General features: G+C 37.7%; 1 protein-coding gene across 1 annotated transcript in view; it reads right to left on the bottom strand.

The window, feature by feature from the left end:
* Positions 1-664: 664 nt before the first annotated feature.
* Positions 665-16,365, bottom strand: part of snrkb (SNF related kinase b) — a 28,581-nt gene continuing 12,880 nt past the window's right edge. Inside the window, 3 exon segments of the mRNA XM_051951652.1 lie at positions 665-4,857; positions 4,860-4,998; positions 7,509-7,650. Of these exon segments, the coding sequence (XP_051807612.1) occupies positions 4,075-4,857; positions 4,860-4,998; positions 7,509-7,650 (1,064 nt within the window). The 3' untranslated portion in view covers positions 665-4,074.

Genomic DNA, 16,365 nt, shown 5'->3' on the forward strand with positions numbered 1-16,365 from the left:
TCTTTAACCTGCCACCAAATCTGTATAAAACACAGTACGGACATGAAAACACATCAAAACGTTCAGAACAAAACTGTGCTTCATACGATGGAAGAATTTTTTCGATATGACTTGTAGTTTTTGACCTGAGTGTTTATTCGAGGGTCTAGTCTGCTTGCTCTGCTCACTGCAAGGAACCGGTGACTCAAAGCTGATTGGCTGATTGATGCACTTTCAAAGTAAAAGCTCAAAGATTTTAAAAGGTAGTGATGACACTTTATGACACATGCTAGCTTATAAAGATTAAATGCACTTATATAAATTATATCTTCTGCTTTGTATGATTATAACAACACATTAACTTTCAAAAACTGCTTTGGCACATGTAAAATTTCTTGAAAAATGTTAGTTTTGTTTGGGCTCCTTATCTGATGATAGTCGGTTGATTAACTCGGTTTTTCTGTGTGGTGTGGATCTGTTCTAACTTCCTGGTGGTCAGTGAGGTGATATAACCAGTTTAAATGGTTTTGAAAGCTCGGAATATTACAGGAAAGCTTCACTGTCGGCTCCTTTACGTGGACGACAAAACATCCGATCCGTTGGAGGTTAAGCCTTGTCCAGACGGGGACATTTCCTCCCCAATGAGTGCCGCTGCAAAAGAAACACACCGCACACAACCACCCGCTCGATTTAATCCATTTTTAATAAATAAATACAGAAAAATAAGTTCATGGCTCCGAACAGACGTGATCCTAGTTACAATGCAGGTCAGCGGACAGACGGGCTGCAGTCAAAACAGGCGATTTTATCCCCTTTTGCACAGATTTTACGCTTCCACGGCTGATGAGATGCGAGCGATAATCAGATTTCACGTGACGGTCGCTGCTCACGCACACCGGAAGTGAAGCGATCACAGGTCACGAGTTAAAAAAAACAAAAAAAAAATCCGATTTATGAAAGCGGCGGCGAGGACGGAGCTTATTGTACAGCTTTGGCCTTTTGTCGCTCTACAAAAACGTGGTGTCTGAGCTTCGAAAAAAAAGAGGAAAAACCTAGAGCAACACGGAGCCGATATGTGATGAAGTAACACCGATAACAAGTCGTTGTGTTCGGGTCTAAATCTCCCCTTCAGTCCCTGGAAAAGTGCTGGTTTGAAGCCACCAGCTGCAGTAGTTTCATTCAGTGGCTGCTTCCACAAGAACCAACGTCCCGTCAGGTCCAAGACACATGGAGGTATATAGACGATCAATAACAACATGCACAGTCACACATCTCTGCAGAGAATTAATATCTTTGTCACGTTTTTAAAAATAATAATAATTAAGCTTTCTATCTGCACATCCAACCCCCTCACAAATAGTCATGGTTAAAAAGAACAACGGAAGACCTGCATCCCAGTCGGTTTCACACAGTTTGTTAGGACAAGCGAGGATAAATTACATCATACAGTTTCATATATCTTATCATATAACAGTCTTTCTTTATAGGAGCTTTCAAACTGATGTGCGAAGCAGCTTGTGCAAAAAGAAAAAGTCTCAAAATAGAGCCAAAGAAATGAACAGAAAGCAACTATTTGATTATTTTTAAAGCAAAAAATGGCAAATATTCAATGGAAAGTGTCTAAAAGTCACAATTTTCTGCCTTTAATCGTGGTAAATTTAATACTTTGGGGGTTTTAGTGGCACTAAACGAGATATTTAAGAGCAATTTCTGTTTTTGATTATATTGGAGAGAAGACTAAGCAGTAGGGACGTCCTGATACGACAAAAATACAGTAGGAAACTATAAGTACTGAAGGAACTGTTTAATTATTTAACGTAGAGCTGCCCTCAAACTTTACAGCATAACATATGGATATTAACAGCTATCTTTGAGTTTTTAGCTTGACATATCAAAGAATTTCTTTAAAAAACTGCCCATTGACCCACTTTCAGGAGTCTAATCCAAAGATTCTCCATGTAAAACTACAATTTCTGTACATTTATTTCATTATGGTCATGTTTTTTTCATATTCTGTCTTTAATTTGTAGACTGGAGAAACAGAGTGAACTGTTAAATTACATATTATACTTACAGAATTCATATAAAAGGCTAAAATTTCAAGCTAAAAATGCCAAATGTTCAATGGAAAGTGTCTGAAAGTGACAATTTTCTGCCTTTAATGGTGGTAAATTGAATATTTTGGGGTTTCAGTCGCACTAAATCCAACATTTAATCATAATTTCTTAGTTTTTATATGATATTTGAGAGAATAATTAGCTATAGGGACGTCCTGATACAATAAAAGCACTTTTTAACTGTTAGAACTGATCAGGAAACTGCAAATACTGAAGGAATTGTTGGATTTTTGAACGTGTTTGTTCTTTACCGCATAAAATATGGATATTAACAGTTATCTTTGTGTTTTTAGCTTGATATATCACGTAAAATTTCTTTTAATAAACTGCCCGTTGGCCCACTTTCAGTTTTTTTTTTTAAATTTGAGGCTGTTTGAGCAACAACATCTCAGAAACTATCAAAGATTAAAACCTGAATTTTTCACTGTTTTTCCTCCCTGAGGTTGCTTTGAGTTTCTTACTGGTCATTTCTGCAGGTCTTTGCCATCATTTAGTCTCTTTTTACAGCCGTTTTCTGCATCTGTGGTTGTTCTAAACTAAAAAAAATGTCATTTTATATCTGTCAGTGCTTGTTTTAATGTCTTCTTGCACGTCTTTATGGTCATTTTTGGTCTATAAGCGACTGTTTAGCATCTCTTTGTCATCATTTTGTCCACATCTTCGCACTGCTTTGTGGTCATTGTGAGTCTTTTGCCAGTTTGTTTGCATTTATTTGTAGCTATGTGGCAATTCTGCAACTACTTAATATATCTTTAGAATAGAATAGAATCACTTTATTCATACCCGGAGGGAAATTCAGTAGGATAATTAGGATAATTTATTTTTAACACATTTATTTTAGGATAATTATTCATATTTGTGGTTGCTTTGTGTCTCCATTGGCCATTCTGAGTCTCTCTTTAGTGATTTTGCACATACTTGCAATCCTTTTATATCTCGTTTTAGTGATTTTGCACATATTTGTAGTTGGTTCATGTTTCTTTTTAATCATTTTGCACATATTTGTAGTTGTTTTTGGTCTATTTTCAGTCATTTTGCACATATTTCTGACCTTTTTGCATTTCTTTGCAGAGATTTTGCTGTTTTTCCAACTGCCTTGAGTATCTAAAGGATCATTTTTCCTCTTAATATGGAAAATCTGGTAGCAAAAATTACTAGAAATAGCTCTTTTTGCAGAATTTCATCACTGATAGACCACAGAAACAAAAGCAGTGGTAGAAAGTCTAATCCAATGGTTCTCCTTACATAACTCAGGTTTTTGATTTTATTTTTTGTGACCTCATTTTGTGGGCTGAAGAAACAGTGAATTACTATTTTATATTAAACTTACTGAATTCATTTACTTCTTGGAGAAATAAAAGAAAAATTCTGGCTTTAAAAAAAATAATCCTGAAACATTCAAATAGCTTCAATTTTAATTTCTAAAAAAAAAAAAAGGTGAGTTGCTGGACAGGTTTTTTTTTAAAAGTATTGGAGATATGAAGCTAAAATTTCACAGATTCCACTTTAAATATTAATACTTTATGATAAAAAAATAAAGTGCCGAGTAAATGAGAGGGTGTTCAGTTGCCATGCATGAACACTGAATTAATTATGATAACTTTAACGTCCTGTAAAGTGTTTAAATATCCAGGAATCTGCAGATATTAAACATTAAATGACTCATTTAATATCTGGGGACGTCTCTAATCGGGTGAAAGCAATCATTAGCTGCAGCTCTAGTTTAATATTTAATCTTATTTCTATCTATATAATAAAAGCTGTAAGGATCTACTGAGTGCTGCAGTAATCACTGATCAGAAGAGGCACCTTCAAACAAAACGTAGCTTATTCAGTAAAATCTGTTCAGTCTTCCTCTGCAGGTCCAGTTTAGAGTTCTAGCTACAGATGTGTGGTTCTGCTCCTGTACACAGCAGCATGGACGATGAACCTCCCCGTCCTGTTCTGTCTGCGGCTGAAAGGCCTGCGGTGGCTCCCCCTACAGGACGTGGCAGCAGTTGTACTGCGCCAGCGGCAGGATCTTGGGCTTGTTGTGCGCCGGGATGTTGAAGGCCAGAGCTTTCTCGCACAGCGGGAACTGGAAGAGTCTCTCTCGGAGCTTGATGCTGTGCCGCTTCTCCGTCCTCGGAGCGCTGTCCTGGTTCTGGGGTCGGTCCGTCTGGACGTCGTTCTGGACTCCCGGCCGCTCGTCCTGCTCCGACTCTTTGGGCGATTTTTCCGAGGAGGAGACGGAGGAGACGGAGGAGTGCTGGGAGTCAGACGTGGGGAGGAGAGGAGCCGGTTTGTTGGTGTTGTTGTTGGGCTCCGTCTCCTCGTCGTCCTGCTGGAGGTCCGGCTGCCCCTGACAGCACCGGACCCCCAGAGCAGGAGGCGACGACGGAGGAACCTCAGGAGTCTGACTGAGCGGCTGGTCAACATGACCCACCGGCTGATCTGAAATCACCTCTTCATCATCATCATCATCCACCTCCATCTCTGCTTTATCCTCCTCCTCCTCCACTAGCACCTCCTCTTTTGCTTCCTCCTCCTCCTCCTCCTCCTCCTCCTCCTCCTCCTCCTCTTCCTCCTCTTCCTCCTCTTCCTCCTCACAGATCTGCTGCAGAGCCGGCAGGTTCTTGGCGGCTGGAGGCTCTTCAGCCGGAGCCGGACGGAGGCTGAAGCTGAGGCTCGGCTGCCAGACTCCGGGGAACGTCAGCTGGGTGGGGGGCCTGGCGGCCAGCAGGTCCCCGCACTCGGGCAGCCCTAAGCGGGGAGAGCTGGGCGACAGGGCCCCCGAGAGCCAGTGTGGAGGAGCCTCGGGCTGAGCAGGGCGTCGTCCAGCCCCTGCAGCCAGAGATGGGCCTCGATCTCGTCCAGAGAGGCCCGACGGGACGGATCCTTCTGCAGCATCCTGGAGATCAGACTGACAGAGGAAAAGACGGTTTATTGTTTTGTTTCACTGGACGAGATTTAAGTTGTGCTGCTTTATAAAGATTTAGATATTTGTACGTAACTCAGCTGTGACAAATAGTGAAAAAGACAAAAATTCTGACTTTTCCACTGAACTGCAGGCTGTGTATTTCTGTTCTGAGCATTTATAAAGTTCAACACCTCATTTGCATGTTTAGACATAAAATTTTAGGAAAATTGCAATCAAAAAAAATGATTGTCTTCATGTTAGCAATCAGATTTGGAAGATTCGTGTTAACATCTCAGTAAATCTGAAGTATTCTGGCTTAAAGTGCATTTTAAACCACGGATGCACAGCGTCTATTACAGCAGACAGTTGTGTGTTTTGCTCTAAATAATACTGTTGGATATGTTTTAGTATTTTATTAACTCTCTGTACTCCAAAACCTGTTGACGGGTTCAAAAAATAGCCAGAATTCATTTGCGAAAAATACAAAAATGTAAGCACAAATTCATGACATTTCATTACAATCGCTTTGTTCTACTCGCTGCATTGAAAACTTTGCTGAAAATAAACCATCCGCTCTAAATGGATTCCATAAAAAACAAAAAATTCTGCACTCCTCTGTGCATCCATGAACATATTTGTGATTTGGCTGCGACAAACAGTTAAAAGATAAAAATTCTGCTACTTTTCGGCTGAACTGCAGGAAGTGCATCTAGTCATTTATGCAAATTTCAACATTTTCATGAGATAACGCCTCATTTGCATGTTTAAACGTAAACTTGCAATCAAAACAATAACTGATTTCATGTAAAGAATCGGATTTGGAAAATTTGTGGTAGCATCTCTTAGTTAATCTGAAGTATTTTAGCTTAAAGTGCATTTTAAACCTTTAATTTTCAGCATCTGCTACAATGAACGGCTGCATTTTGCTCAAAGTAACCCTGAAAAGAATCCACTGCAACGTGTTTTAAGTCCCGTTCCAGAGCACTAAAATACATAAAAAATCTCACTGGGTTGGTTATTTAATAATTGATGCCTGAAAGGTTGAGAGCAAGTCGTTGTTCAGCCTCAGCAGGTTTTATCCTCCCGAGCCGAGGACGCTGAAGCGAAGGTGAAGTGAGGAGAGTTTCTACTGAATTATGGTTCAAGGTTCAAAGACTCACGTGTTTCTGCATTAGAGGGGAATAAAATGAGACGATGACAGAGATGCTGTTCATATTTAAAGCAAGAACGAGGACGCTGGAATAATCCACTGACACTAATGAGATGATTTTTACGGTCAACAGCTCCGAATGACCTGCCGACTTCACTAAACATCAGAAAACATCCAGCACAATCTTTTACTCCCTGAATCCCAAAAACACACCAGCAGCTTTTCTAGAGGTGTTTTTTGAAATAAATCACCTAAAATAAAATGTTTCTCAGCGGAAGAAACTGTAAAAGCACAAAGAATCTGTCATGTGCTGCTTAGAATCTTTTTTTTTTTTAAAAACGTTGAGGTGTTCTGAGAGTTTAGTGAAACAATCACTTCAGAATCAAGGAATAAATCATGCACACTGGAAAAAATGCCCCTCTCAAAACAAGAAAAAAACTTATTTCAAAGAACTTTTACCTTGAAATAAGTGAGAAAATCTGCCAATAGAACAAGCGAAAAATGGGTTGGTAAGATTTTTTTGAAATAAGATATGATATTTAGACTATTGAGATTTTAAAATTAGCTGGGAATTTTTTTAAGCTATATTTGACCAGGATTGACAAGCTTATGTGTCTTACCCCTCCTGTTGTCCTCATTTACAGCACAAAAAAATATTGTTGCCTTTTCAGAAAAAAAAAATCATAAATTCAGCAAAAAATTCCCCAAATTTATAAAAAATTGAAAAATTCAGGAAGAAAATTCCTTAAAAGTTTTCCTTAAAATTTTATTCTACAAAATTTATTTGGCAAGAAATAAAAATTTGAAAAATAAAAATTGTAAAAAAATTTTTTAAAAATGACTAAAAAAAATCTTCCGAAAAATCTTAAAAATATCTAAAGTGATTACATATTTATCAGTAAAACTTCTCAGATTTTCTTTAAGAACATTCGTTAAAAAAATTAACCAAAATCCAGCGAAATTCGCTGGATTTTGGTTAATTTTTTTAACGAATGTTCTTAAAAAAAACTTTTTTTTAACATTTCTTTTTTCCCCCCATCAAAAAATGTCCAAAAAATTTCCCAAAAAAATTTGAAAATGTGGATGTTTTCACTGTGAAAATACTTTTTTCCACATTTTCAAATTTTAGAATGGGTCAATTTGACCCACAGGACGACACAAGATTGTCTTAAAACAAGTCCCTCCATCTGCTGAAATGTCACTAGTTAAGTGAATTTATCTTAAATCAAGTGGGATGAGACATTTTGACTAAAAATAAGACAAACAGACTTGGTAAGAGTTTGAGTTTTTTCCAGTGCAAAGATGCTAAAATCTCTCCCCGCTGTCACAGAGGCTTCTTAGCGCGATGTCCGTCGGTACTTACTCCCTGCAGTCGTCTGAAACGTGTTCGGGGACGGAGTAGCGACAGTCCAGGATCATGACCAGAGTCTCGCTGTCGTTGGTTTCCTGGAACGGAGGAACTCCACAAACCAGCATGTAGAGAATCACCCCCAGAGACCAGATATCTGGAACACACAGCGCCACAAATCAGCGTCAAAGAGAAAACCAGGCCCTGAAGCAGCCTCAGAGCCTCTGCTGTCTGATCACGTTCACACGCTTCATCTCAGGCGGTTTAAAACAGGGGCGTCAAACATGCGGCACGAGGGCCAAAACCGGTCCTCCAGAGGGTCCAATCCGACCCCACTTTGTAAAGTTTAAAAATTACAGAGAAGACATTAACTGGGAATTGTAAATGTGTAAAACTATAAATTTTAAATAATTTCTAGGCCATGACATGTTTTGATCAGGAAGTAAAATACTGGATTGTTCATTGTTCTTTTGGCATTTTGCGTCTCATTTTTGCAACATTTTGTCTTTTCTTTGTTGCTTTTTCTGTCTGACTTTTGCTGTTTGTCTCACGCTTTTGTCATTTTGTTTCCTTTTTGTCTCGTTTGTTTTTGTCATTTTGTGCTCACTGTTTTATGTTTCATTTTTGTCATTTTGTTTCACGCTTTTGTCATTTTGTTTCCTTTTTGTCTCGTTTGTGTTTTTTGTCTTATTTTTGTCATTTTGTGCTCACTGTTTTATGTTTCATTTTTGTCATTTTGTTTCACGCTTTTGTCATTTTTTGGTCACGTTTGTGTCGTTTCTCCATTTTTTTGTCGCTTTCTAACTTTTTTGTCAAATTTTTTCTCTTTTTTGTTTTGTTTCATCTCGTTTGTCTCATTTTTGTCGTTTTGTGACTCGTTTTGTAATGTTTTGTCTTGTTTTTGTGGTTTTTGATTTTTATTTTCTGACTTTTGTTGCTTGTCTCATGTTTTTCTTGTTTTGTTTCTCATTCTTGTCATTTCGTGCTTCCTTTTGTCTCGCTTTTATTGTTTTGTGTCTCATTTTTGTTATATTTGTCTTTTTTTGCTTGTTTTTTTGTCTTTTTTGCCTAACTTTTGTCATGTGTTCCTCATTTTTGTCATTTTGTGTATCATTTTTGTAGTGTCTGTCTTGTTTTTGTTGCTTTTTGCTTTTTATTGTCTAACTTTTGTTGCTCGTCTCCTGTTTGTCGTTTTATTTCTCAATTTTGTCATTTTGTGTTTCCTTGTTGTCTCGCATCATTTTTCCATTTTTTTCTTGCTTTTGTTATTGTACGTCTCACTTTTGTAATATTTTGTCTTGTTTTTGTGTTTTTTTGTCTGTCTTTTGTCATTTTTATCATAAAGTAAAATACGACATTGTTCAGTTCCAAATGACTGAATATTTTGTGTCTTTGTAGACACTCTGTGTAAAATGTAAAAAGCAAATTAAAGAAGCAGAAAAATGACCCTGAAAAATTGTAAGAACGCAGATTTCTGTAAATTATGCAGAATTATGAGTCCCCATCATCTCAGAAATGCCTAATAAGGGCCACAGTTATCATAAAAAAGCTGAATATTGATGTCTATAACTGGATATCCGCTGATCCCAGTCGGTTCTACATTAATTTGTTCCTCAATGACGTGAAAAAACCCAGAATGAAGTTTACGACCGACAGCTGGACATCCGGTTTGTACACAGAATAAAGTGTGACTCAAACTCACACTTCCTGCTTCTGACCGGCGATGCTGACTCGGTGTTCTTTTCCCGTCCACTCCCTTTCCTTCCCCTCCGCCTCCCCCGTCCTCCCCCGTCCTGAAGCTCAGAGAAAAGGGCCGAGAACAGCCTGAACCAGAGCCGGAGGCCACAACAAACACTGGGCCTGTTGTGATGCGTCTCACAAAGATCTTATTGCTTCTGTTTCTCCACAAACACTGGAAATAATCGGAGCATGTTATGTGTTTAATCCCACAGACTAAATGAGAGCAGCAACAAAACGCTGCGTCTGCTGATTCGGTATTCGTTCGAGTTGTTTCTGCTTGTTTTAAGTCCAGTTCTACGATATTTAATCCCTCAGAAAACACTTTTTAATAGTTATTAAACCTGCTGCCTGTTAGAAAAGCATCTTATCCTTTAAATAAAATCAAGAAAATAGCACCATTTACTGCAATGTTTCTGAGTTTTTCTCTTCACACTCCACACGTCTAACTTTGAGTTCCCTTTAAATTTGGACAAAAATCACCCTTCTACACAAATCTTGTCATTAAGTTAAAATGAATGTTATCTGTTTAAAAAAACAATCACCAAAATTACACCAATTCTCAGAGCGAGAAACTGTAAAAACTAAATATTTGTCAGATGTTCAGCTTTCCGACAGTCCCTGAACAAATCCTGTGTGATTTATGGTTCTGTTTGGAAAATTCCTCAAATCTAAGCTTAAACTCCTGATATTTGGTCAAAACCAATTTGTTGTACATTTAAAAAACTGCCCAAAATTAAACAGATTCTGTAAAAATATTAATAAATCTGTGTCTCTTTGTGCAATAACTGCTGGTAAGGTGAAAATTAGAGGATTTTTTGTGTTTTTACAGTTTCTGCCTCCGATAAATGGTGTAATTTTGGTGATTTTTAAACACATGACACGTCTTTTAAAGCTGCTGGTGGGATTTGGGATTAAAAGGGTTAACCCTTTATGCTTCAGTGTGTCGTAGGTGTACCGCCGGCGGTACACCTACTAATTTGCATAGGAATTTCAAGAATGTCCGACGGCTGCAAACCCGATTACACAAACACTATACACCGATGGAAAGCTTAGATTCTCATGAATCCGCCGGTATAAACCACTTTCAGATGCGATTACCACAGCGGGTGAGAAAAACACATTTGTCCGACAAAAACGAATATTCATCCATCCGTTCTCTATACACGGCTTCAACACACACAGCGCGACTCACATTTCCGGGTTTATTATTACACACAAAAAAAAAGATTCCATAAAAAACGGCCATAATCCAACCTTTTACATCCAGACAACACAAGCCAGTAAACTATTTTATCCAAAACGTCCTGAAGTCGGTATAAAATCCACAAATCGGTCATTTTCAAGGAAATGCACCTCGCGATGCGCGTCCAATATTCCCTGTATTTTTCGTCATTTTTTTTATTTAAAAATAGAATATTAGCGATTTTTTGTACTGAAAACGGCTGGAATTGACTGAAGCTTAAAGGGTTAAAAGATTATGTAACTTCATGCGTCAGGAAAATGTTGGGAATGTAATGATCTGTATTTCTGCACATTAAACAGACTTTGTGTTTAGTGCTAATGAGCAAATATTAGCATTCCAACATGTCAAACATTTAAAAGATACACAAACTAAACATCAGCTCGTTAGAAAAGAAAGAAAAGTCTCAGGGGAAAGTTTTACTCCCTCTGACCCGTTTCAGTTCATTTAGGAGAACAGGTCGAGCATAACTCCTCGCTTTGACGTTTATTATCCAAGACAAAGTGGAAATCCTGTTAGAAGAACCTTGACGTTCTCTGCTTTTAGAAACTGTTGACATCAACATCCTGTTTCAGAGAATTTATGCACGTAGCATCAGATAAGGCTGGAATGCAGCACAATGCAGCAAACTTCCTGCATACTTTACATTACTTTAAACAGCTCTTATAGACGCAAAATATCCACCAGGTTTAAGAATGCAGGTAAACTATTGCATTGCAGAGATCTGGTTTATCTGCAGCTTCATTAAACCTCACAGTGACATGAACTCTGTGAACCCAAAACCTGATGCTGGGATTCAAATGTGAGTTATCTTTCTAAAAAAATACAGAAGCCCTAAAAACAGGAAGAATTGTTTGATTTTGAACTTTCTAACTATTCTTGAACTAATAATCTGCAGCTCCATCATGAAACTCCACTAAATCTAAGCTTAAAACTGTAATATTTCATCAAAGTCACTTTATTCTACGTGTCTCCAATTTAAAAAATTACCAAAAATCAACACTTCACTCAAATGAGATTCTGCAAAAAACAAAAAAAATTATGATCCTCTGTACAACTAAGAAGCTTTGAGTGACTCAGCTGTAATTAGGAAGGACATGACAAAAAATCTTTGTTTTCAGCTGAACTGCAGGCAGTGTTTCCACAGAGCAGAGAGAAAACAAGTACAGAAACTGATTAAATATGGAACTAGTAAAATATCTATGGTTTGTAGAGCCACTGATTTATTTTCCATTTTTGGAAACACCTGCAGGCACAAAATAATCAAAGAAATGTAACTTACTTTCTTCTTTTTGTATGATTTATGGCATTATAACTGTGTCCTACTGCACATTGGGAGCTCTCTCTTCTTCTAGTTCCATAAAAAAATAACCAAATCTCAGGTTATTTCATCAAAATTGTTTTTTTTTTTTCACGTCTCAGTTAAAAAAAATTGCCAAAAAATAAACCGTTTGCACCTAACAGATTCTGTGAAAAAGAAAAAATTCTCTGATCCTCTGTGCAACCAGGAAGCTTTGAGTGACTCAGCTGTAACTGACACGAAGGTGAGAAAAATTCAAAGAACTTTTGGCTGAATTGCAGGTCGTGTTTACATAAAACACGTTCAGTAAGATAAGTCTGGAAAATGTGGGCAGCAAAACATCTTCAGTGTGTAGAGTCAGCATTTTGTTATTAGTAACACCTGTGGACGCTTGGAATAATGCTGACTCCAGCTTTGAGTTTATTGTTTATTCTTATAATAATCTTATAATAAAATAAATCCAACTTTCTATTTTATGGTTCAGGTTTCATCCTGCTGATGGTTTTCTAATTTTCTTTCCGTCTAGTCTTGGTTGTGCAGGACAATGAAAGTTTAAAAGGTACGTTATCTTTTTAAAACAACACTGAGATTACACCATTTATCACAGCTGGAAACTGTATAAAAACAAACAAAAAAATCATCCTTTTTTATCTTACCAGTGGCCATCAAACCAAACAACTTCAGTTCAAACAAAAACTTAAACAAATCTAAGCTTAAACTCTTTATATCTCACCTTTACACTCGACATGTGCCACTTTAAAAATTGCCAAATAAAGTGATTTCACCTATTAGATTTGGCAAAAAGCAAAAAATTCTGATCTCCTCGACACAACTGAAAAACTATTCATTATACAATCGTGACGAAAATTCATAGAAAATTCTGCTAAATCACAAAACTTCACACAATCTAAGCTTAAAACTGCGATATTTAATCAAAATCACTTTTTTCTACACGTTGCCTTTAAAAACAATGAAAAGTTGTCAAAATTTAAATCTTTAAACAGATTCTGTAAAAAAATAAAAATTCTGAGCTCCTTGAAGCAGCTGAGAAACTATTATTAATTCAGCTGCAACCAACAATCCTGTGGTAAAAATCCAGAGAACATTCAGCTCCATCAGGACACTTCACCAAATCAAAGCTTAAAAGTGTTACATTTCATTGGAATCACTTTATTCAACGTGTCTCCACTTAAAAAAAAAAGGCCAAACTAAACTCTAAACAAAATTAAAAACCAAATTTAAACAAAAAAACAAGAAGCCATCAGTGACTCAGCTGCAACTGGGAATGACGTGAAAAATAATGCAGATTTCAGCTGAACTGCAGGCAGTGTTTAAACAGACAGGAGATGAGTGTAGAAACGGATTAAAAACAGTAAATAATAGTAAAATATCTACAGCACATACGGTCAGTCCTCCACCATTTATCCAGGTTGTTTTCTCCTGAACAGATCCTTGCTTGTGTCGTATCTACTCTCAGATGTACGTCGCTTTAGATCCATTCACTTTCACCTTGTATTTAATAGGGCTGGACCCGAATATCCGAATATTCCGTTCGCTACGACGCCCCTCCGTTGGACGTTACGGAGCGGAACGAATATTCGGATATTCGTCTTTAATAGAGCGCAAATATCCGGAGACCAGAAACCCCTATTCAGGCCAGCCCTAGTATATATTCTATTTGCTCTGTTTCACTTTGATTTATATATTTATTTAGCTAATTTCTATCTGTATATATGCTTGTGTAAAGGTGGTGATGATGTACAGGGTGTCCCGAAAAATCTGACATCATTTCGCAGGCCCATAATTTTGGCAATTCTTGTTAAAATAACCTCAGATTTTAACAGAATGTATACAAACAGATCAAGATTTTATATTTAATGTTTTATTTGTGTTCTGTTTTCAGGTTGAGCCGTTCACTCCCACAGAGAAGTCATTTTGCGTCTTGGAATCTGCTGATGTTGACGATGGTCTACCCGATCCTTTAGCCCTGCAGAAGCAGCCTTCCTCTACAAATTTTTGGTACCAAGTCCAAATTTGTTTGCCAGTTGGTGAAGTTTTCCCAGATTTTGCATTGACGACACGCTGCACAGTCTCGGGTGACTGTGTGCGAGCATATTCTGAGACCCAAAATGACTTATCTTTGGGAGTGAACGGCTCAACCTGAAAACAGAACACAAATAAAACATTAAACATAAAATCTTGATCTCTTTCTAAACATTCTGTGAAAATTTGAGGTTATTTGAACAAGAATTGCCAAAATTGTTGGAGTGTGAAATGATGTCAAATTTTCTGGGACACCCTGTATATACACCCCCTGTCAAAAGTTTTGAGACAGGTTCTAATTAATTTGAATGAGAAAGTGTCTCAAAACTTTTGACAGGGGGTGTATGTGTGCATACATGTATACATATACATATTTCTTGGGTGTTTTAATTCTGTATTGTTGTTGTTTCAGTCTGGAACAGGTGCACAATGCATTTCACTATGTATAAATGTGTTGGTGGCAAATAAAGGTCTTGAATCTTGACCTTGTATAAAATGTGACAAGAGCAAAAAAAACGAACACAAACTGCTTTGAGTTCAGAGGGTTACTAACATTTCTCACACCGTTTCAGCCTAAAGTGGCCGTTAAAACAAAACCTCTGCGAGCACAGAACATCTCCATCTCCTCGTCTGTCGTCTCCCCTCATCAGCATTCTTACATCAGAGCTGATAATCGAATCAGAATAATGAGATTTGCAGTTGTGGCTTCATAATTGGTTCATGTGATGCGCTACAACCCCGAGGGCTCCGTTCACCGCTTCCAAATGTGGGCAGGAATAAGAGGGCTGCACATTTTTCTGCCTGAACTCGGAGCGGCTGTGTCGACCTTTCGGTGCCGTCCTCGCTCCCCGAACGTTCGCTCTGCTCCTCCAGCTCCCTCCACTCTGCTGCTACATCTGGAGTTTGTTTGTGCTGCCGGCGGGCCACCGGCACGTGGTGAGAATGTGCGATATTCCCCAGCGAGCAGAGAAAAGAACACTCCCCGGTTGCATAACACCGTCTGTGGAGAGCGTGCCCGTGAGCGTGCACGTGGGAGGACATTGTACGGTGGGAACTGAGGGCCGTTGTTTGGACCATCATGAGAATAATGCGGGACAATGGCCGAATGTTTCATCACACACGGCAGCGGGGAGGATGTGAATGGACTGCAGTGTTCAGACGTGTTCTAAACTAAAAATACATTTTAAAAAAATCACATTTCTGAGTCCTTCTGTATCTAATCGGCTTAAGATACTGTAATGAAGTTTATTTTCAAACGTCGTTTATTAGCTTTTTAACCCTCAGAGCCACAAACAGTTTGTTCCTGACACATTTTTCCTCACTGTGGGTTCATTTTTCACTCTAATTTAAAATCCTGCACCTCTATGGAAACAGAACAACCACGAATAGAAGGAGATCAAATTTAAAAATCTTCACTGAGCAGTTTGACACAGTTATGAGGACAGAAATCACCAAAAAAACAGAACTATTTTGATTATTTAGTTGACAAAACAGGAAAAAGAAGCCAATACTGACTGTAGATGCTGCAGATATTTTCTATTTACATTTTTCCATTTGCTTCTACACTCGTCTCCTCTCTGCTCCGTGGAAACACTGCCTGCAGTTCAGCTGAAATCTCTGAATTTTTTGTCACGTCATTCCTAGTTACAGCTGAGTTTGTCTTTTAGTTTGTCATCTTGTTTTAGCTTGTTTTATTACTTCATGTAATTTTATTTGCTTTTTTGAAAGTGATTTTGCAGCTGTGTGACGGTCAACACATCAATCATTTGGTCAATTCTGCTTGTTTGTAAGCGTTCTACATGAATAAAGTTGATTTAAATACTGCAGATATTTAACTATTTGTATTTTTAATTTGCTTTCATACTCGTTTTCCACTGTCAACACAACCTGCAGTTCAGCCGAGTTCAGCTGCAAAGTTCATGAATTTTTGTCACAAGATTGTTTGTCACATCTGAGTGAACAACGGCTTCGTTGTTTCAAACAATTTAATTCATGCCAACGGTTTATTTTTGGCAGATTTCTAAGCGAGACATTGCTGCTGAAAAACTCCAGTTTCAAACTTTGATTTGGTTCATTTTCCTGATAGAACAGCAGAGCACAGATGATTAGTTCAAGGACTGGTGGAAAGTGGAAAACCCGATGATTCACTGCGTTTTTGAAGTTTCTTGCTTTTAAAATCTGTCTAATCTCAGTAAAGATAAGTAAAATCACAGGAAACGGCATTAGAAAGTACTGCATTTTAACTTTAAACCCAATAAAATGTAAAGTTGCAATACTTTACTATGAAAATGTCATTATTTTATAGATTTCTGCTGTTACTTTAGAGGAAAATGATCTATATTATGGACTAAGCTGCCATTTTAAAGTAATAAACAACAAATTTACAATTAAAGATATAAATACGGTACAAAAATGGCAACTACATAATGGGTATTGTCAATTTAAGTGCTTAAAATTCTAATATTGTGCAGAAAAGACGGCTTGAAGTGAATTTCGACACAACATTCCACACTTGCAATGTTTGAATTGTGGGTTTTAATGCTTTTAAA

Source organism: Acanthochromis polyacanthus, chromosome 8, assembly GCF_021347895.1.
Source record: "Acanthochromis polyacanthus isolate Apoly-LR-REF ecotype Palm Island chromosome 8, KAUST_Apoly_ChrSc, whole genome shotgun sequence".
Lineage (NCBI taxonomy): Eukaryota > Metazoa > Chordata > Actinopteri > Pomacentridae > Acanthochromis > Acanthochromis polyacanthus.